This window comes from Oncorhynchus tshawytscha, linkage group LG16, assembly GCF_018296145.1.
Source record: "Oncorhynchus tshawytscha isolate Ot180627B linkage group LG16, Otsh_v2.0, whole genome shotgun sequence".
In the NCBI taxonomy this organism is placed as follows: Eukaryota; Metazoa; Chordata; class Actinopteri; order Salmoniformes; family Salmonidae; genus Oncorhynchus; species Oncorhynchus tshawytscha.
This window is the reverse complement of record NC_056444.1, coordinates 74,729,396-74,751,463: the sequence shown is the minus strand read 5'-3', so window position 1 is coordinate 74,751,463 and position 22,068 is coordinate 74,729,396. Positions and strand designations below refer to the sequence as shown.

The window sequence follows — 22,068 nt, the reverse complement described above, 5'->3', positions numbered from 1 at the left end:
CATTGTGCTGTTATGTGTTTACTGTCTAATCCGAATGCCGCAACCGAAGTTCTCTCTGGAAAAAATCTAGTTATTCTATTTGATTTGATTCTGTTCTGTTCTATTCACACTCATACTACTATGTAGATGAGAGTGAACACTTGCATACACATGTTGTGCACCCTTGAGGGCTAATCAGGGTAGATACACAAGGAGCCAAGGCAGAGAGAGGGTTGAGGGACGGACTGTGTTGCCAAGCGACTTGCAGTTGATTATAAAAACACTGTCATTACATAATTATAAGAGCCATCCAAATACATCAGTGTCCTGAACATGACATAAGGTTTAGAGATCATTCATGACCCACTGCCATACTTTATAGTGATTGTGATGGTGTAATGCCTTGCACCTTTGGTAAAATATCAGTTGGGCCATGGTCAATATTAGTAACCTATAGGCCTATTAGACTTTTAGTCCAAATGTTAGATATCATTTAATGATGTGTATTTATAGTGTATACTCTTTTTGAGGACTATAAAAGCCTTTATACAATATCAATGAAAGTGAAATGTGTGTACAGACATTTATACTTAATAGGAACATTAAAAAGTCATTACGTCTAAAGCCTACATGTTATCTGTCTGGTGGTGTCCAGGTTTACTAAATAGCCATACATGGAAAAAGGAACACAGAAAAGCGCGCTCTTCAACGCACATATACATAGGCTGCCGCTACACCAATGGATGAGAGCTGGGAGAGCGCCACTCAAATCACAACCCCAGTCAGTTTCCAATCTGAATTTCCTTGGCTGACGTCAGCTGATGACTGCCTGCTTGGCTGTGCTCTTCGCTCCGGACATAGTGCTGTAAAAATGCTGCTCTCTGTGCCGCCAAGGACAGGATTCAACCCATACAACGGCTATACCAGCAGACTTAGTAAAAAGGTAAAGCGATACTGTATTCTATTTACTCCATCTGAATGTTATGCCAATGGTAGTGTATAGTATATGCCGCTATCATTCCTGGATCGGCTTTGGCAGTTAGGTTGCTCGGCTATAAACTGCAGTGTCCTTGAAAGTGGACCATATAGAAATTAACTGTAGGCTATTTTGTAGATTTAACATTGTTTTGAACTGTTTTCTATCCTCCAAATAAGATTGGGAAAAGATATTAGAATAGAATACCGGTATAAGTAATTAATTATAGTCTATGCGTCGGGGGCGATCCGAACGTTAGTGTTCTTCCTCTCTTTATCCATAGGCACAGAGAAAGTCAATTCACGGATTAAATTTGCGCTGCGAATATCCCAGAGATCATTTTGCGCTCATTCTCGGGTGTAATACAAAAGGCTAATTGTAAACCCAACGACCAATTGTTGGATGTGTCAAATCAGTTTTACATATTGATGAGAATAAGGTCTCTCTTTGAAAAGATCGCAACGTAAGTTAACCAAATATAATAGCTTTCTTTACGCGTAAATATTTGCCCCACCCCTTGAAATGGCTGGGAACGTTGGCTTTGTTTTCCTAATATAAAACAGTTACTCTTACATATATAGAAATGCTGAATATATACCGAACAAAAATATAAACGCAACATTCAACAATTTCGATGATTTTACTGAGTTACAGTTCATATGAAGAAATCAGCCAATTGAAATACATTCATTAGGCCATAATCTATGGATTTCACATGACTGGGTAGGGGCACAGTTTCATCAGCTGTCCGGGTGGCTGGTCTCAGATGATCCCGCAGATGAAGAAGCCGGATGTGGAGGTCCTGGGCTGGCGTGGTTACAAGTGGTCTGCGGTTGTGAGACCGGTTGTATGTAATGCCAAATTCTCTTAAACTACATTGGAGGTGGCTTATGGTAGAGAAATTAACATACTATTCTCTGGCAACAGCTCTGATGGACATTCCTGCAATCAATGGTGGACATTCCTGCAATCAGCATGCCGATTGCACGCTCCCTCAAAATTTGAGACATCTGTGGCATTGTGCTGGGTGACAAAACTGCACATTTTAGAGTGGCCTTTTATTGTCCCCAGCACAAGGTGCAACTGTGTAATGATCATGCTGTTTAATCAACTTCTTGATATGCAACACCTGTCAGGTGGATGGATTATCTTGGCAAAGGAAAAATGCTCACTAACAGAGAAGTAAACAAATTTGTGCACAGAATTTGAGAGAAATAAGCTTTTTGTGTGTATGGAACATTTCTGGGGTCTTTTATTTCAGTTCATGAAACATGAAAACAACACTTTACGTGTTGCATTTATATTTTTGAATCAATATACACTACTGGTCAAAAGTTTTAGAACACCTACTCATTCAAGGGTTTTTCTTTATTTTGACTATTTTCTACATTGTAGAATAATAGTGAAGACATCACAACTATGAAATAACACATATGGAGTCATGTAGTAACCAAAGAAGTGTTAAACAAATCAAAATATATTTTAGATTGGCGGTTGGAACGAAAAATCTCTAATTTGGACTCCAGACCAAAGGACAAATTTCCACCGGTCTAATGTCCATTGCTCGTGTTTCTTGGCCCAAGCAAGTCTCTTCTTCTTATTGGTGTCCTTCAGTAGTTGTTTCTTTGCAGCAATTTGACCATGAAGGCCTGATTCACACAATCTCCTCTGAACAGTTGATGTTGAGATGTGTCTGTTACTTGAACTCTTGAAGCATTTATTTGGGCTTATTTCTGAGGCTTTCTATTTCTGAGGCTGGTAACTCTAACGAACTTATCCTCTGGAGCAGAGGTACCTCTGGGTCTTCCATTCCTGTGGCGGTCCTCATGAGAGCCAGTTTCATCATGGCTCTTGATGGTTTTTGCAACTGCACTTGAAGAAACTTTCAAAGTTCTTTACATTTTCCGTATTGATTGACCTTCATGTCTTAAAGTGATGATGGACTGTCGTTTCTCTTTGCTTATCTGAGCTGTTCTTGCCATAATATGGACTTGGTCTTTTACCAAATAGCCCTACCTTGTCACAACACAACTGATTGGCTCAAATGCATTCAGAAGGAAAGAAATTCCACAAATGAACCTTTAACAAGGCACACCTGTTAATTGTAATGCATTCCAGGTGACTACTTCATGAAGCTGGTTGAGAGAATGCCAAGAGTGTACAAAGTTGTCATCAAGGCAAAGGGTGGCTATTTGAAGAATTTCAAATATAAAATATATTTTGATTTGTTTACCCTTTTTTGGTTACTACATGATTCCATATGTGTTATTTCATAGTTGTGATGTCTTCACTAATTTTCTACAATATAGAAAATAGTACAAATAAAGGAAAACCCTTGAATGAGTAGGTGTTCTAAAACGTTTGACCGGTAATGTATATAGATCTACTATTGGCATTAGTAACCAATAATTATCTAATGTTGCATCCACATTAGAGTTGTCTGAATGTAAAATGCTAGTGCACAGCTGTAAATACTGTAGCCTACTGAACTAGTTCAATTGAATATGCTGATGGGTTATTATGTAACATATTTGCAACAGCTGAAGCAGTTTGTAATGATAATGATGTTGATTGGTAGTTGATAAGATGTATTTTATTTTAAAATTAACCATTTAAAAGTGCAATCTGCAGGTGCTACATCCAACTCTTGACTTATAAATTAATTATATATACCCATTGATTCTTGAAGTATAAATGCCTCATGAGCTTAATTCAACTGTCGTACCCCATCAGAACACAAAATGTAACCTTGTTTTACTCCAATGTTTGCAAACAAAGTAAATGTAAACAAACACTGTATAGCCTGAAAACATGGTTTAAACTATCCTTTTGATATGGTGGATGGTCCGTCCTTGCATCCATAGCTCTGTCTGACTATGAATTTGACGGTGGTTACATGTCTCCAGCCTCATCGGCCATCTTTTTACAGAAATAGTGGTGGGGAAGACGCTTTGTTATTGTTTCATCTGTTGATTGCCACTTTAAAGATGTACTCTGATGATTTTGCTATGGAACATCCAAAGAACAGAATATAATGCTGAAGTTGAATATGGGGTGTTAGACGGTGAGGTATTAAGGGAATTTTAATGAAGAAACTATAAAGCATATATTTTTCCACAGGTAATTGTACAATTCAGAATTAGAATGAACTTTTTTGTGATCATCCTTTTCATCCTGATGTTTTCACCTGTCACGTGTTTCTGAACATTGCTGAAACAGGCCTAGGTAGTGTTTAACTTTCGTGAAACATAACACTAGCTCCCTCCTCCCGGGCTGTGTTATTCCTTTCCCTGCCTCATGGTTGGCAGGAATTCAGATTGCTCAGATTAATGACCTGGAATTCATGGAATTCTGTTTATGTCCCAAATGGCACCCTATTCCCTATAGTGCACTACTTTTGACCAGAGTGCTATGGGCCTTGGTCAAAAGCAGTGCACTACATAGGAAGTAGGGTGCCATTTGGGACGCTCTCTCTGGTTTCAAACAATGTGCTCATTTCAGGATAGAAGGGGTGTCTGTTACTCTGCTTTTGCAAACTCAAGCCTTTTTTTGCCAGGAAAACGTTTAGTCTCATTGTGAGAGCTCAAAAGTTACTGAGGGAAAACTTGTAAAACCAATGTCAAGTGGTAAACTCTGCTCTGTGTCTTTTTACTACGAGAAAAAAGGGTCCAGCAAAGAGAAGAATTCACAGATTTTTTTCTCTTTCCTTCTCCTGCTTTTGATTACACACCAATCCCTTCCCCTTCTCTCTTCTCCCATTTTCTTCCTTTTTTCCACACTCTGTTTTACATACCTTGACTTCTTTGGCTGTCAGTGGTTCTGTTCCCATGGACAAGGGAGCCAGCAAATATTTCCTTTCTCTGTACAGACTGAAGTTAACCCTTTTTCTCAAACCCTGGGTGTTCCTCTTTCTTCAGTATCTTTCAATGTCTTTCTTCAGTGTCTTTTTTGCATATCTAAAACAACAGTTTGCTGGTTTAGGTTTTTTGTACTTTTGAATGTAGAACTAGATTGACTCAGAGAGGGAGAGAAGAATGAAGCCTCACCAGTTGTCTCTAACTTGTTGGTGAGGTTGCAGGTTGCAGTAGAAGTATCAGAAGGTTGCCATTGATATTTTTCCACCATCTTTTGTTTTTCCCAAAACCTTTTCTGCACACTGTAGCAGAATACAGTACCAGGCAGCAAATAGAGAGCTTGTGTATTTTCATAAACATTATATTTTGTACAGTGCCTCTGAAAATCACTTGTGCCAAGCAGGTAACCCTTTGCTTTTTCAGAAGTCTAAGAAAAAACAATTGAATACTTTTTGCAGAAATTGAATAGATGTGCAATGTTTGATTTATTTGTGCCGAATGGGCAATGTTGACAGATTTAGAAAGTGTGTTTTATTGAGAACTGAGTATAAATGACACTAGGATCGTTTCACTCCTTGGATCTTCTTCTCAAAGGCTTTCCTTGCTTCCCTATGAAGCTTTTGAGAAGGAGGCAAGGAGAGTGGATTCGAGGAATCGAGAAAACTACTTTTGAGATTCACCTCATGTGCGAGTTGTGTGAGCAAAACTCCATCATGTGCAGCCGTACAGTTACATACTGTACATTGTGGACACAGACACAGGCCAGGTCAGGATTGTTTTCATCTCTTTTTCATGGGAAAAAGAGCCCTGCTGTACTGTGTGTCAGAAGATAACACCTGTAACTGGCAGGCAGGCAGGCAGGCAGCAAGCAGGCGGTCAACAGTCAGGGTTGGGGCAGGTGGGACCCTTGTGGGTATGGATCCATCTGATTCTCTGCCATCTTCCTTTTCTCAGAATGAACAGAGCATAGCAGAGCAGCCTTAATGAGTCAGTACCTTCTGACCGGAGAGCACATGAGAGGGATTAGCGCCTTCCGCTAACCAGCTCACATCTCCAATTAGACAGGCCTCAATGGCCCACGCCCATCCATCCAGACAGGCTTCCCCCAGCAACACATAGATCCAGACAGGCCTCAATGGCCCACACCCACCCGTCCAGCCCCATCCATCCAGACAGCCTTCCTCCAGCAACACATAGATCCAGACTGGTCTCAATGTCCCACGCCCATCCATCCAGCCCCATCCAGACAGGCCTCATCCAGCAGCACACAGCTCTATTCAGCACCAAGCCCAGGCTCCATCCTCTGTCAAGCATCACACAAATCCTATAGGCAGGCCCAGGGCCATCTATCCAACCCCATCATCCAACCAACAGACAGATCCAGACAGGCCTCATCTAGGCTTAGGCTCCTTCCAGCATACAGATTATATAACTATTAAACATACAATTCCTGTCCACCACCAGGCTCCATACATCTCCATCCAGTATCATACAGATTCTATAGCCATCCCCAGTCCCAGCTCCCATTCACCAGGCATGTACAGATCCTATCTACCCTTTACCCAGGCAGCTGCATCCCTCCTGATAGGGTCTCCAGACAGGAAGAGGTTGTGATTGTAGGAAACAAACAATGCACTGCTTACTATTGATGCTGAAGAGAGGCAGATTAGAGGTGTAGAATGGGCATGGTGAAAGAAGGGGCTCTGAGAGAGTAACAGTGATAAATGAAGGGGTGGTAAAACTCCTCTGATTTATGGAGGGGTTCAAGGCTCGGTGCTGCTGGATGTTTTGAAGGCCATGTTGAATACAAAACTGAGCGAAGACAGAAAGGTAGAGGAGTAGAAAGACAGGATAAATACACTGGCCCAGAGAGACAGGAAACACAGGGATAAATACACTGGCCCAGAGAGACAGGAAACACAGGGAAAAATACACTGGCCCAGAGAGACAGGAAACACAGGGATAAATACACTGGCCCAGAGAGACAGGAAACACAGGGATAAATACACTGGCCCAGAGAGACAGGAAACACAGGGATAAATGCACTGGCACAGAGAGACAGGAAACACAGAGATAAATACACTGGGGAAAACAAGCGACACCTGGAGGGGGTGGAGACAATCACAAGGACAGGTGAAACAGATCAGGGTGTGACAAGAACAGTGGTTTGGGGAAGGATGTAAGTTGTTAGAGAGAGAGGAGGAGGAGGAGGAGGGGAAAGAGGAGGAATTGTTTCATTAGAGCAGGTCACCAATCACGAGCAAAGGAAACAACGGTCCCAGCTAGTTGGACACCACAAGGTCAGTACTGGAGCAGAGTGGAGCTGGGGGTTATTAACAGAGTGGGAGGTGACTACAGAGGGCTGGAATGAAGCTAATTAGGCTAACTGAGCTTCATCCATTTTGAAACACACTGCTTGCTTTCACTTTCTACTGTATCTAATACAATACTTTTGGCCATGTAGTGTATATACAGTGGGGCAAAAAAGTATTTAGTCAGCCACCAATTGTGCAAATTTTCCCACTTAAAAAGATGAGGGAGGCCTGTAATTTTCATCATAGGTACACTTCAACTATCACAGACAAAATGAGAAAAAAAATCCAGAAAATCACATTATAGGATTTTTAATTAATTTATTTGCAAATTATGGTGGAAAATAAGTATTTGGTCACCTACAAACAAGCAAGATTTCTGGCTCTCACAGACCTGTAACTTCTTCTTTAAGAGGCTCCTCTGTCCTCCACTCGTTACCTGTATTAATGGCACCTGTTTGAACTTGTTATCAGTATAAAAGACACCTGTCCACAACTTCAAACAGTCAGACTCCAAACTCCACTATGGCCAAGACCAAAGAGCTGTCAAAGGACACCAGAAACAAAATTGTAGACCTGCACCAGGCTGGGAAGACTACTATACTGAAAGCCTATCTAGCAGACATTGAAGTCCACTGAAAGCCTATCTAGCAAACAGTTATGTACACTGAAAGCCTATCTAGCAGACATTTAAGTACACTGAAAGCCTATCTAGCAGACATTGAAGTCCACTGAAAGCCTATCTAGCAAACAGTTATGTACACTGAAAGCCTATCTAGCAGACATTTAAGTACACTGAAAGCCTATCTAGCAGACATTTAAGTACACTGAAAGCCTATCTAGCAGACATTTAAGTACACTGAAAGCCTATCTAGCAGACATAAGTACACTGAAAGCCTATATAGCAGACATAAGTACACTGAAAGCCTATATAGCAGACATGTAAGTACACTGAAAGCCTATATAGCAGACATGTAAGTACACTGAAAGCCTATATAGCAGACATGTAAGTACACTGAAAGCCTATCTAGCAGACATTTAATTACACTGAAAGCCTATCTAGCAGACATTTAAGTACACTGAAAGCCTATCTAGCAGACATTTAAGTACACTGAAAGCCTATCTAGCAGACATAAGTACACTGAAAGCCTATATAGCAGACATGTAAGTACACTGAAAGCCTATCTAGCAGACATTTAATTACACTGAAAGCCTATCTAGCAGGCAGTGTAGTTAGATTACAAAAACTGTTTTATTGTCACATACACCAGATAGGTGCAGTGAAATGTGTTGTTTTACAGGGTCAGCCATAGTAGTACGGCGCCCCTGGAGCAAATTAGGGTTAAGTGCCTTGTTCAAGAGCATGTTGACATATGTTTCACCTTGTCAGCTCAGGTATTCGAACTAATGATCATTTGATTAGTGGCCCAACACTCTTAACTGCTAGGCTACCTACCACCCTAAGCAAATTGCTATTGATTTGTCAGCCCTGACCCCAGATCTGTAGGGTACCATTTTGAAATGTTGCCTTTTTGCTAATTGTTTTCATCATTGATTTGTGTAAATTAGGCTACACTCAGTGGGGCCATGAGAAGCCTGGGGCCATGAGAAGCCTGGGGCCTCATTCATCAATCATGCGTAGACACAAATCTATGTGTAAACCATGCATGGGATCATTTCCACGCAAAGTGTGAGGTTTATCAAGATGAACGTTTGCTTGAGAGTGTGGTACATTTACACACAGACATGACTATGCGTACACACAGTGTCAAGTGGTGAAATAAGGGAACTGCAAGAGTAGAATGGGTAAAATACTGTATATATTGAAAATGTGTGAAATTGTGAGAGCAATAATATATCAGAATGTTTCAGTTCATTGTATTTCCATTGTGAATTGATGCAACATATTGACATGCTATATAATCTGACCAAATCAGTTCATTGTATTTCCATTGTGAATTGATGCAACATATTGACATGCTATATAATCTGACCAAATCAGTTCATTGTATTTCCATTGTGAATTGATGCAACATATTGACATGCTATATAATCTGACCACAAAAGTCTGAGATAATGAGAAATCGAATGAGATGTCTGATCTTGCTCTGTTGTTAGATTTGGCACATGCTGCATTTCACAGAGAATGCTTTTTTAGAGACAGGTGGGACTTTTTTTGCAGAAAGTACAGATTGGCTCATCAGATATTGTTTCCCAAAACCAATCTTATAAGATTTTGTCGCATCTTCAAACCTCACGCTGCGTGGAAATGTCCCATGCAGATTTGTCTGCGCCAATGAATGAACCCCAGGCTTCTCATGGCTAGCTTTCTGGCCCCACTGAAGTGTGGCTGGTACACAGATCAATGATGAAACAATTGGCAAAAGGCAACATTTAAATACAGATCAAAACTGTTTCAAATCAATAACAATTGCTTTCAAGTATTAAGAGTAGCCTAGCAGTGAAGTGTTGGGCATAATCAAATGATCATTGAACCAAGTCACCTGAGCTGACGCAGAGTGAAACATGTCAACATGTGAACGGGCACTTGGCCTAATTTGCTTCAGGGCTGGCTGACCTGTAAGCAACGCATTTCACTGCGCCTGTCTGATGGCCCATGTGACAATAAGCGGTTTTTGTAATCTGCTACGCGCGCAGCACGGAATAGGCTTTCGGTGTGACCAAATGAAGCGATGTACTTATGTCTGCTATGGGCAGTCTTATGATGCCAACTGAATAGGCTTTCGGTAACAACGAAGTGTCTGCTGGGCAAACCGGTGGCCTTAAGTAACAGGCTTTCAGTGTGATTAGGCTGTGCGCTGAATGAGCTTTCGGTGGCTATGCCGATGTACTTACATGCCAGCATAGGCTTTCGGTGCCCATGTGCAACAGGCTTTCGATGTATAGGCTTTCGATGTACTTATGTCTTGAATGAGCTCATTACCCAAATGATGTAGCGCTTCTTGCTGGAGCTAGGCTTTTCGATAATGCAAATGTCTGCTACTATAACTTTGTTGCTGAATAGTCCGGTGGACTTCAGCGTCTGCTGATCAGAGCTTTCGGTGCTGTGTGCGGCACAGGCCTAGGCTCGGTGTGCGCCAGCTTGTTTGCTGGGGTCGGTGGACTTCAATGCCTTTGGAGCTGGGCCGGTATAGTAGTCTTCCCGGCCTGGTGATCTACAATTTTGTTCTGGTGTCTGATGGCAGTGAGTTTGGAGTCGACTGTTTGGTTGTGGTTCAGGTGTGTCTTTACTGATAACGGGACAAACAGGTATACGATAGCCGACGGCCTCTTAAGAAGAAGTTACAGGTACCAATGAGCCAGTAGGTGACCAGCTGCCCTTTCACGCATTACCAGGCGTAATTAAAGTCTGTAATGTGATTTTCTAGTTTTTCTCATTTAAATCTGTGATGTGAAGACAACCTATGATGAAATTACGGGCCTCCTCATCTTTTGAGTGGAAACTGCAATTGATGACTGTTTTGCTTACTATCATATACGCTACGTAACCAAGTATTGTATTAGACATACGGTAGAAAGTGGCTTTTAACAATGTTTAAAATGGATATTTCAGACAGCCTAATTAACTCATTCCAACCCTCTGTCAGTCTCACTCTGTTAATATTTGAACCCGCTGCGCGTGTGCTTGCTGGGACCGGTGTTCCCAGCAAGAGTGGTGTGACCTAGCTGTGAAACAATTCCTCTCTTTCCCCCTCCTCCTCTCTCTCTCTCTGGCAACACATCCTTCCCCAAGCCACTATTCTTATCACACCCTGATCTATTTCACCCTGTCACTATGATGTCTCACCCCTCAGGTGTCGCTGTTTTCCCAATGTATTATCTCTGTGTTCCATCTCTCTATTGCCAGTGCATTATCCCTGTGTTTCCTGTCTCTCTGAGACGGTGTTGCTCCTGAACCTGCTCTCTGGGCCAGTGTATTTATCTGTGTTCCTGTATACTCTGGGCGGTCTTCCTGTGTTCCTGGCCTGGGCTTAATCCTGTGTTCCTGTCTCTGAGCCAATGTATTATCCTGTCTTCCTCTACGCTTATCTTCCTTCAATTTTGTATTCAACATGGCAGCATCCAGCGGCACCGAGGCCTTCCATCCGGGAGTACCACCCTTCATTATCTATTTTCTCTCCAGAAACCTTGCTACCATGCATTCACCACGCCAATCTGCTACTCTTCAATAATTAAGCAGTGCATTGTTTGTTTCTAATCTGACACTCTTCCTGTCTGAGACTCACAGGAGGGATCTATTGAAATAGCAGACAAAGTCTGCATGCTACAGTGAAATGAAGATATGAGATGTACAAATTCTGTATGTACTGAATAGTATGAACACAGTGAAATGGTATCCAGAAAAATTGTATGTTTAATAATTTATATAATCTGTATGCTGGAAGAAACAAGTTGGAGTAATTTTGTCTGGTGTCTGTTGAATTGAATGATGAATTTGAATAAGCACAGAGGCTCTCTACTAGGGTGAGCAGGTGGGTGCTGAATAATTTGTCTGGTGAGGCTGAGATGAACAGGCGTGTTTCAGTCTGGATCTATGTGTTGCTGGAGAGGCTGGCTCTGGGTGAGATGGGCGGGTGAGTGTGGGCCATTGAGCCACTGATCTGGGTCCCCCTTCAGCGCTGAAGCCCTGTCTGAGTGGTGGGCGACAGCTGTCTAGTGGAGACAATGACCTGATTTAGCGGAAGCACTATTTCATGTGCTCTCGATGCCGAGCTCAATAAAGCTGCTCTGCCATGCTCTGTTCATTCTGAAAGAAGATGGCTGAAAATCGAATGGATCATACAAAGTACCTTGACTTTGTTGACAACTACCATGCCTGCCTGCCTGTGTGTTATCTCTGACACACAGTACAGCAGAGCTCTTTCCCATGAAAAAGGATAGCTGTTGACACTGACCTGTAACAGTATGTAACTGTACGGCTGCACATGGAGGTTTAGCAACTACTTTGAGTCTCAAGAAGTATTTTCTCATTCCTCGAATCCACTCTCCTTGCCTCCTTCTCAAAAAGCTTCATAGAGAAGAAGCTGAGAAGCCTTGGAAGATCCAAGGAGTGAAACGTCTAGTGTGGTATACTCAGTTCTCAATGAAACACGCTTTCTGCTGTCAGCATTGCCCATTCACAAATAAATCAGGCATTGCACATCATTCAGTTTCAAATTCCATTGTTTTTCTTGAACTTCTGAGAAAAGCGAGAACCTGCTGGCTTTAAGTGTTTTCAGAAACTGCTGCCCTATGCCAATGAGTACACAGTTGCCTTGTTCTCTTGCAGTGTGCGCGGGAAAACAAGGTGATGATATCGTGGCATTTCTGACTGCTGCAACCTCGCAACGGGTCAAGCGGCTGGTGAGACTCATTCTATGCTCCTCTCAATCTGTGCATTCAAGACCCTGCAAGCCTAGGCCAGCAGGCTGTTGTTTAGATATGCAAAAACGAGAAAGACATTATGCTAGAAGAAGAGGAATACACCAGGAACTGAAAAGGAGTTGGCAGTCTGTACAGAAACTAGCTGGCTCCTTGTCCCAGAGACTCTTGTTTTAATATAAAGAAAGTCAGGTATGGGGGAATGAAAAAGGAAGAAATGGAGAAGAAGGAAAGTTGATGGCCAGGAGAAGGAAGCGTGGTCTTCTCTTTGCTGGACCACACAAATTAAAAAGACACAGGCAGAAGTTCACTTTTTGACATTGGTTTGCAAGTTTTCCTCAGTAACTTTTTGAGGAAGCTCTCCTCTGAACTAAACGTTTTCTAAAGCAAAAGCGGCTGAAAGCAGGTGGCTGGTACCCCTTCTATCCTGAAATGACGTGAGAGCGTCCCAAATGGCACCCTAGCACCGCATAGTGCTGCTTTTGACCAAGGTACATAACAGGTCAAGAAAACAATTACTTTATAAAGACAAGTGCCATTTGGACGAATTCCAGGTCGCCGTCTGAACATTCCTGCCGACCATGGTGAGAAAGAATGTTTGCAGCCCGGGAAGGCTGGTGTTGTGTTTCACGGATTAAACACTACCTGAGCTGTTTCAGCAATGTTCGAGCCGTGAACTGATGGCGTCGGGATGAGGATGATCACAAAAGTTCATTCTAATTCTGGTGTACGGTACTATTGAAAAACATGTTTCTTTCATTAAAAATTCGCAATACCTGCCAAATCTGTTTATATTCAACTTCGGCATTATATTCTGTTCTTCATAACAAATAGGAAATTACATCTTAAAGTGACTGATGAATCGAAACAATAATAATGTTCACACATATTTCTGTAAAGAACGACCACTGCGTCAAGTTCATGTCAGTTTGAAACTGGATACGAGACAGACCGTCAGCCATGTTTTCGAAGCTGCTGCGTGTTTGTTTACATTACTTTGTTTTACTGTGTGGTAAGCTGGGTTACACCCGATGGTGACAGTTAATTAAGCTCATGGTATTTGCACTTCGAAATCAATGGTATATATAATTAATTTATAAGTCAGAAGTTGGTGTAACACTGCAGGTACGCATAATGGTTGATGCAAAATAAAATACACATCTTATCCATGTCGGCATGTATCGTACAAACTGCTTTCGGCTTGACTAAGTATGTTAATAACCATCAGCGAACCGAACCTTCGTGAGCTACATTGACACGGCACGTTATAGCATTTATTCGAACGGCTGTGTGGATGCGGCATTAGATAATTATTGGTTGCTAGTAGCGATAATGAATCTATATACGACCCGCGATCCAGAAACATTTTAAAACACTACTCTTCGGGGTTTTCTTTATTTGTACTATTTTCTATATTGCCAGAAAGTGGTAATTTGAAATAACATATGAGAATCATGTAATGAGAGGTAACAAATCAAGAGTATATTTTATATTTGAAATTCTTCAAAATAACCGCCCTTTGTAACTTTATTGCACTCTTGGCATTCTCCAGCTCGTAATGGTCGCCTGGAATACGTGGCTCAACGGTGATACATGATAAGGTTGCATTTGTGGAATTTCTTTCGCTTCTGAATGCATTTGAGCCAATCGGTAATGTTGGGCTAAGGCTATTTATTGGGCACCGGAGATCCCATGTTATGGCAGGAACGCTCGGGTAAACTGGAAAACGACGATCCCATCATCTTTAGACATGAAGTCGGCTACTATTGAGAGGCTTTTATTTCTTCGAAGTCGGATTGCGTCATCGAAATGCCATGAGGATATCTATGAAGACAGTGCCATATCCAGAGAGATGTAGGATGAGACCCGCCGCTCGATAAAGCCTCGAAGCAAGCTGATAAACCGGGTTCGAAATGGCTGAACATCTCAACATCGGCTTTGTTCGAAAGGAAGGTAGAATCGAGCCTTCATGTTCGTGCTGCAACTGCTGGCGGACATGACCTTGCGGAGACCAAGCTGCGGCAATGAACATTGGCGGTGGAAATTTGTCGCTTGTCTGAGTCCAAATTGAAGATTTTCGTTCCATTTCGCCAATCCCAAAATATGTTTGTTTATTTAACACTATTTGGTACTACATGACTTTCCATATGTGTTGACTTCATAATTGTGATAATAACTGCTATTGATACACAGTAACGAAAATAGTCAGGCAACCCGCTGAGATGGTAGATGTTGACCAGCAATGTATAATTGATTCAAAAATATAAATAAAGTGTTGTTTTTCATGAACAATAAGACCCCGAAAGCCATACACAAAAAGCTGACTAAAATTCTGTGCCTGAGTTCTCTGTTAGTGACGGCCCTCGCTAGCACATCCACCTGACGACATATCAGCAGTCATTACACGGTGCACCTGTGCTGGGGACAATGAAACGCTCCAATGTGCAGTTTTAATCGCCAACGCAATGCCACAGTGTGGGATTTTGAGGGAAGCGTGCCTGTCGGCATCACTGATTGCAGGAATCCGCCATTGATTATCCGGCAAACTGTTGCTGAAAATAGTATCTTAATTTCTCACCGCCAGCCACCTCCAATGTGGTTTAAGAGAGAGCGGCATTAGGCCGGTCTCACAGCCGCGATTTTTAAACACGCCGGCCCAGACCTCCATCGGCTTGTGCGGGACCTCTGAACCAACCACCCGGTAACTATTAACATTGCTGTCGTAATATCCCATAGATATGGCACAATGAATGTATTTCAATGACTGTTCTTCATATGAACAGCAACTCGTAAAATCATCGAGTGACCCAGTGTTGCGTTTATATTTTTGTTCGGCTCATATTCGGCATTTCCTGCTAATGTAGAGTAACTGTTTTATTAGGAAAACAAAGCCAACGTTCCCAGCCATTTGGGGAGTGAGGTAAATCGTGAAAAGCGTATATTTGGTTGACACGTTGCGATGGCTGAGGCGCTGTTTAGCCAAATCGTATGGCAAGGCTGATTTGACACATCCGGCAATTGATCGTTGAGTTTAATTAACGCTGTCAAACCGAGAATGGCAAAATGAGGATATTCGCTCAAATTAATCGTGATTGTTTTCTCTGAAATATGAAGGAAGGAAGAACGCAACATACGGCTGCTGTTGGAGGATAAACTGTTCAAGAGCAATGTTAAATGAAGTAACGGTTCAATTTCTGCTGTGTCCCGCTTTCAGGACACTTTACGGTTATAACCGAGGCAACCTAACGCCAAAAACCCGATGCCTGCTATACACTTACCGATGACATGGCGCTATTCAGATGGAAATAGAACACGGCATCGCTTTGCCGCTGGGTCTGCTGGTGGCATGGGCCAGTCTGTCGCCCGGCGCTGAAAAGCAGCCGACCCCCAGCTCTCAGGCAGCGGGGCGGCCAGGCGTCGTCAGGCGTGACGCTCTCCCGGCTCTCATGGTCAGCGCTCTTCACTTTTTCAATATATCTTATTTGTAAACCTGGACACCCTCAGGCTGGAAGCTAACATGGGCTTTGGAGCACGTGTTCACAATAATCTGTGCATTTCACTTTCGTGATATTGTATAAAGACTTTCGCGTATATCACAACATTTGGACTAAAGAAATGCAATAGGCAGGTGCAACCGTATTGTGTGTTTGGTCACCATCACAATCATAAGTATGAAAGTGAGTCATGAATGATGGACTGTTGTTTGGATGACCATAATGTGATGACAGTGTTTATAATCAACTACTGGCATCATGGCCTGATCCTCAATATATAACGCTGTGGCTCATTGTATCTACCCTGATTAATACAACATGTGTATGCAATGTTCACTCTCATCTGCATAGTATTATGGTGTGAATAAGTAAGGGCAGAATCAAATCAAATAGAGGAATAACTAGATTTTCAGAGAGAAACCGGTTTATATGTCGAATTGAACGATAGGCTTTTATAACAGCACAATGAATTCATTCACATGACAGCCAACTACCGTATGTTCTTTCGGGTACAATGCCATAACAAATGACAGTTAAAAACTGGAAGCCGGTTTGGACAGAACACAGAAAAATACATTATCTCGATGACTTTTATATTCCAGGAACAGCGAGATTCGCAATTTCATCGCCAGTCTGGTCAGGAAGTGATATCGCGAAACGAATAACCAGGCATCGCGCAAATCGAAATGTTGTTGAATATGAGTGCCCGAAGGCCCGTACTGGTTGTCTGAGTCTCAATTTGGACGAATGAACGCAAGCGTGGTATATTTTAGAGGATATGGCTTTATTTTCATCGGGAGAACATGTAGGCAATGGCTAATTGTCGGCAGGTATGTATGTACCTACGGTGTGTACCACGAACAATATGGCAATGTTCGATGTCATGATTTGTTAAGTGGCAACTACTGGCAACCCAATACACGTTTTGACACCTGTTGTGAGCTGAGAGAGTAGCCGGGTTTGGACACTGATGAGGCCAGGAACTGGGTTTGGATTTTGCCCAGTGAACACTTGTGCTCAAGACAGACTTTGCAGGTTTGGACACTGTTGTAGTGAGCCAGGCTGTAAGTGGGACGAGGCTGGCCCAGGTTTGATTATTAACAAAAGTGAGACAAGGCTGCGGACCAAGGCACTGTAGGCTGGATATTGGACCAGGCTCAACGGAACTGGACCTTGTTGTAAAGTGGACAATTTGATCTGCTTTCGCTATTAAGGACTGGGCACTGTTGTAGTGGACAGAAGCAGGTTTGGGTACAAGTGGGACGAAACATAGGTTTGGTTGCTGTGGACAGAGCTCTTGGGGCTGAACTTGCGACCAGCAAAGTGGGACAGCGGACTGCAATGTTGGTGTTCAGTCTGGCCAGGCAGAGAAGTGTGTTCCTTCTGCCCAAACTGGCAACAAATTGACTCGGTCAGTTTGTGTCGGGAGCAACCTTACAGCCACACTGTTCAAATGGCACCTGATATATAGTCACTGCTGACCAGGCCACAAAACCTGGGTACCCAGGACAGTGGCGACGTGGTGTCTCATCAGCAGTGGCTGGGTATTCCAGAACTGGCTGGTGTTAGTCATGAGATGGTAAGACAGGACACAAATTCCAGACAATAAAAAAATTCAGTCTGAGCTGAAAAACTCTATGACGTGTTGTGTAATGATGGCTGCTACATTCACCCCTCATTATCTGGTAACTTTATAAATGTCAGGCTACTGGCTACCAAGTAATGATAGTACATCAACATAACAAGTTTGTGTATTTTACAATCTATAATTCACCAACAGAGTGCCTAGGCAGAAAGACGGAAAACCTGTGAGAAGTGAGACTGAGAAGAAAAAGGCCCAGTGTGAGTGAAGATCTGGTGTAGTGAGGAGAATGAAGAGACAGTAACGGTGAGGAGGTGAGTACCAGTGTATTAAAAGGAGGTGAAAGAGATTACCAGTGTGAAAAGAGAAGGTGAAGATCTCAGTAATGTGAGGCTGAATACCAGTGGTGAGGAAGGTGAAGATGCAGTATGGCGAAGGAAGTGGTTTCTGGTGCAGAGAAGGAGGATACCAGTGTAGTGGGAGGTGAAGGCAACAGTGAAAGGAGGTGAAGATACCAGTGTAGTGAATACCAGTGGTGAAAAGAGGTGCCAGTAACAGTGGTGAGGGATACCAGTAACAGTGAAAAGGAGATGGAGAGACAGTGAGAAGGTGAGATAACAATATAATGAAAGGAGTGAAGAGAGTATCTGAGAAATGATGTAGGAAGAGGAGTTGGAGATCTGCAGTGTAGGATGAGGAAGGGGTGGAGAATACCGGTAGGTGGAGATCCTGAGGGGAGAGAGATGATGGGGAAGATGAAATTTCAGTAAGAAGGCAGACAGGGAGGAGGAGAGTGTGAGAGAAGGAGGTAAGAGGGATACCAGTGTGAGAGAGAGAAGAGCAAGAGAATTTACCAGTAACAGGAGAAGTGAAGAGGCAGCCGCCAGTATGTGAGAGAGAAGGAAGAGAAACACCGATGGCAGAGGAGAGAGTGGTGAGGGGGAAAGTGACAGTGAGAAGGAAGGGAAGAGGACCAGTGTGAGAAAGAGGAATAATTCTGCCGGAGAATGGAGAGATACCAGTGCAGAATGATGGAAGTAGTGTGAAGGAAGAAGATATTGTCTGAAAGTGGAAGTTCTTCAGTAATATGAAGATCACCAGTGAGTGAGGAGAGTGCAGTGTGAGGGAGAGTGGTGAGGAGATACCGAAGGTGGAGAACCACCATTCAGCAGAGAGAGAGTGGAGCAGAGGTGAGAGAGAGAAGATCTGAGGAAGAGTGGTCAGTAGTGAGTGAGATACCAGTGGCAGAAGCTGGAGGAGACATCACCAGTGGCAGGTGGAAGAGGGAATGGATGAATACTATTGTAGTGAGAAGCCAGGTGAGAGGGATCAGATGCCAGTGTGAGAAGAGAAGTACCAGTGTAGATGAGAGAAGGAGAGAAATCTCAATGAGGGAGGCAGAGGAGCTGATGTGGGGAAGGAGGTGAAGAGGCCTGTGACGAAGGAACCTGGCTGGAGGAGGAGGAAGCCGGCAGGCCTGTGGGGAGAGAAGAGATGCCAGTGTGGGGAAGGAGGAGTGGTGCGGTAGGAAGGTGGGTCTGGTGTAAACCATGTGGCCTTCATTGTGTGTGTGTGTCTGTGTGTGTGTGTGCGAGGGGGTGTGAGAAGGGTGTGGTACCAGTGTGAGAAGGAGGTGAACAGTGAAGCCCTTCAGTGTGAAAAGAGGTGAGTGAAAGGAAGTGGAAGGTTCAATGTAGAGGAAGAGGTGAAGGAGATGTGAGAGGAAAGTGAAGAGAAGATGCCAGTGTGAGAGGAGGAGGTGGAAGAGATACCAGTGAAAAGGGAGGAGACAAGTAGAGAGAGGATGGAAGGTCTAATAAGAAAGAGTGGAGAGGTCTGTCTTAGAGAGAGGAGATGGAAGAATCTTTAATGAGAGAGAGGGAGATGAAGGATGCTGTGCAGGAGGAGAAAGTGAAGAGATCTCGTCTGGGAAAGGTGATCTGATGTAGTCAAAGGAGGCTGAAGATCTTAGTCAGGGGAAGAGGAGCCTGGAGAGTCTGATGTGAGATGGAAGAGATGGAAGAATACCAGTGGCAGGTGGGCAGAGGTGGTTTAATGTAGTGAGAGCCAGGTGGAGGATCACCAGATGACAGGGGAGGATGGAGGCTGGGGAAGTGAGTACAGTGTAGGGAGAGGATGTGGAGGAACCGAGGAGAGGAGGTGAGAGGGAGTACCAGCCAGGAGAGGAGGTGGAGAAGTACCAGTGTGGGGAAGGAGGTGAATTACTGTGTAAGAGGAAGGTGGTACCAGTGCAGAGAGGAGGTGGAGAGTACCGGTGTAGGAGAAGAGACGTGAGCCAAGCGGCATTGGACTGACCCACATCTGAGGAAATTTGTTATCTGATGAGTCCAAATTTGAATATTTGGTTCAATCGCCTGTGAATGAAATGATGTGATCTTCATGTGCTGGACCCGTGTACCGAATGATTTGGGGAGTGCTGCTGGTGACACTGTCTGAGCACACTTAACCAGCATGGCTGTGGCTTCAGGTGTCCCAATATCTGACTGTACATTAATATGTCGTCGGTGGGATTCAAAGTAATTCATGTTTATTGTCAACGAACAAAAAATAACACAGAGCAAAACGACGATGAGCCGAGATGCAGAAACTGACAAATAACCTGGCTACAGTGAGAAGAGCTAGCGATTCTCAATCAGGGTGTGACGTGGTATACCCAACAAACTATAAATACAAACATAGAAATATAGCGAGTCTTACCCAAATCACGCCTGACCAGGCCAGGCTGGAAGAAACGAACTCTGTTCCCCGAGGGTGGTTTCACCTTTCGAGCTTTCCGGTGTTGGCTGGTTAACGGCATGTCGTATTCGACTATTTCTTGACCGTCGTTGCCTTACTGGAAACATTTTGAAGAAGATAACAACGCGAGATACGAAGACAAAGAAAGTCGATGGGTAACTAACCATCAATGGAAAATTTTTCTTTTATGGGGATTATGCGGGGGCATGAGATGTGTTATATTGAGTCGCAATGATGTTGGCGTTAACACAGTTTCTGCGTAATTCTAATTGATTAAGACAGTTTGCAACTTACATCTGTTCGGGCGAAGCATGAATATCTGCCATCCACCGCTTCAGCATAATATCTTTGATTTATCTATTTATTACACTCTCCTCCTGTTTGAAGAACTCGTCTCTTGGCAAGGAGAATGGCATCGGCTGCTAACATTTGGTGCGTGACGGTCTGGTAGCAAGAAAAACAGCGTGAAGAAGGAGAGAGAACTGTACCTTTGAGGAGAGTCAACTCTTAATTTCTGTTGATATTGCAGAAATTGCTGAGCCAATATAAGTTTGAAATATCAGAATTAGACCAAAACTAATGCGTGGTAGTGATAGATATCTGGTGAGTCCTCTTATATAAGGAGTTAGTCCCTTTGTTAAATCCCGGTACTGGGTTGGTCGTGATGTATGGGGTTTGGTCACTCTGCCGTTGATCCTTTGTTAAATCGGTATCGATGGAGTTTGAGAGTCTATCTGGGGTTGGTCCTTTGTTAAATCAGTGATGTATGGGGGATTTGAGTGCTCTATATGAAGGGTTTGATCTTTGATCGTGTCAGTGATATTGCTGGAGTTAGAGTCCACTGTTTTATTTGTTCTGTGTGGGTTCAATTCTCTATTAAAGGTTTATCTCTCCTAGTTGCCTAGCCACTCCACTATTGAGCTGGTTAGAACACTACTGTATACTTTCGTTTTCAATTCACTCCTGAAATTTCTTGTGGTGCCTAGGTTTGCTGAGTCGGCCAGGACTAATTTTGAAACCAATTTTTCAAAAAGTATTTCATATAATTACTTATCTGAATTCGAGAAATGGTCAGTTACATACACTAAATTAACGTGCTAAGCAACGGAAAATTCCGAAGAAGCTGCTGTATATCTCTAATGACGTAATTTGGTCCTGACGGTTAGCTGTTCAGAACCGCAAACTCGGTGCTCTTTTAGCGATCGTAAGGAAAATCAGAAAAACGAAGACCTCAGCGCACGTAGACTCCATGGTCTGGTTCGGGGCAACCTGTGCTGAAGGTACTGCGTTCGTCTGTTGCAGAGCAATAGTATGCAGTATGGCACCGTAAGGACCGCACATATCGCTACCGCTCGAGGCGTTCTGTCTCTAGGCGTGCGTCCCAGGGTAACGGCAAAGAACGCTGTGAAGGCTAACGGAAGGTTTATTACAAGTATCTTATATACGACAAAAATGGTCTAAATCGACATGGCTTTGAGCTGTCAGCGGAGAAACCACAACCAAACTACTTTTTCAGACTGTTCTGTTTACATGGGTGGAAATACGTACTATCTTCCTGATACTGATGAAACAAAAATAGGGCATACGTCATGTTGGAGAAAAGGGGAGACTTACAGCTTCCCGAAGGCACACCATCCCCAACATAAAGCATATTGAAGAATTGGCGCATCATTTTGTGAAGTGTGAAGAAACTCAGTGCACTTCACAAAATGAATGTCATGAATGTGGCTGG

At 43.1% G+C, this 22,068-nt stretch overlaps 1 protein-coding gene across 1 annotated transcript in view; it reads left to right on the top strand.

The window, feature by feature from the left end:
• Positions 1 to 782: 782 nt before the first annotated feature.
• The window catches only part of LOC112216355 (RNA-binding motif, single-stranded-interacting protein 2), a gene marked incomplete in the record, with an annotated part of 106,047 nt that continues 84,761 nt past the window's right edge, over positions 783 to 22,068 (top strand). Inside the window, 1 exon segment of the mRNA XM_042299626.1 lies at positions 783 to 922. Coding sequence (XP_042155560.1) covers positions 851 to 922 — 72 coding nt within the window.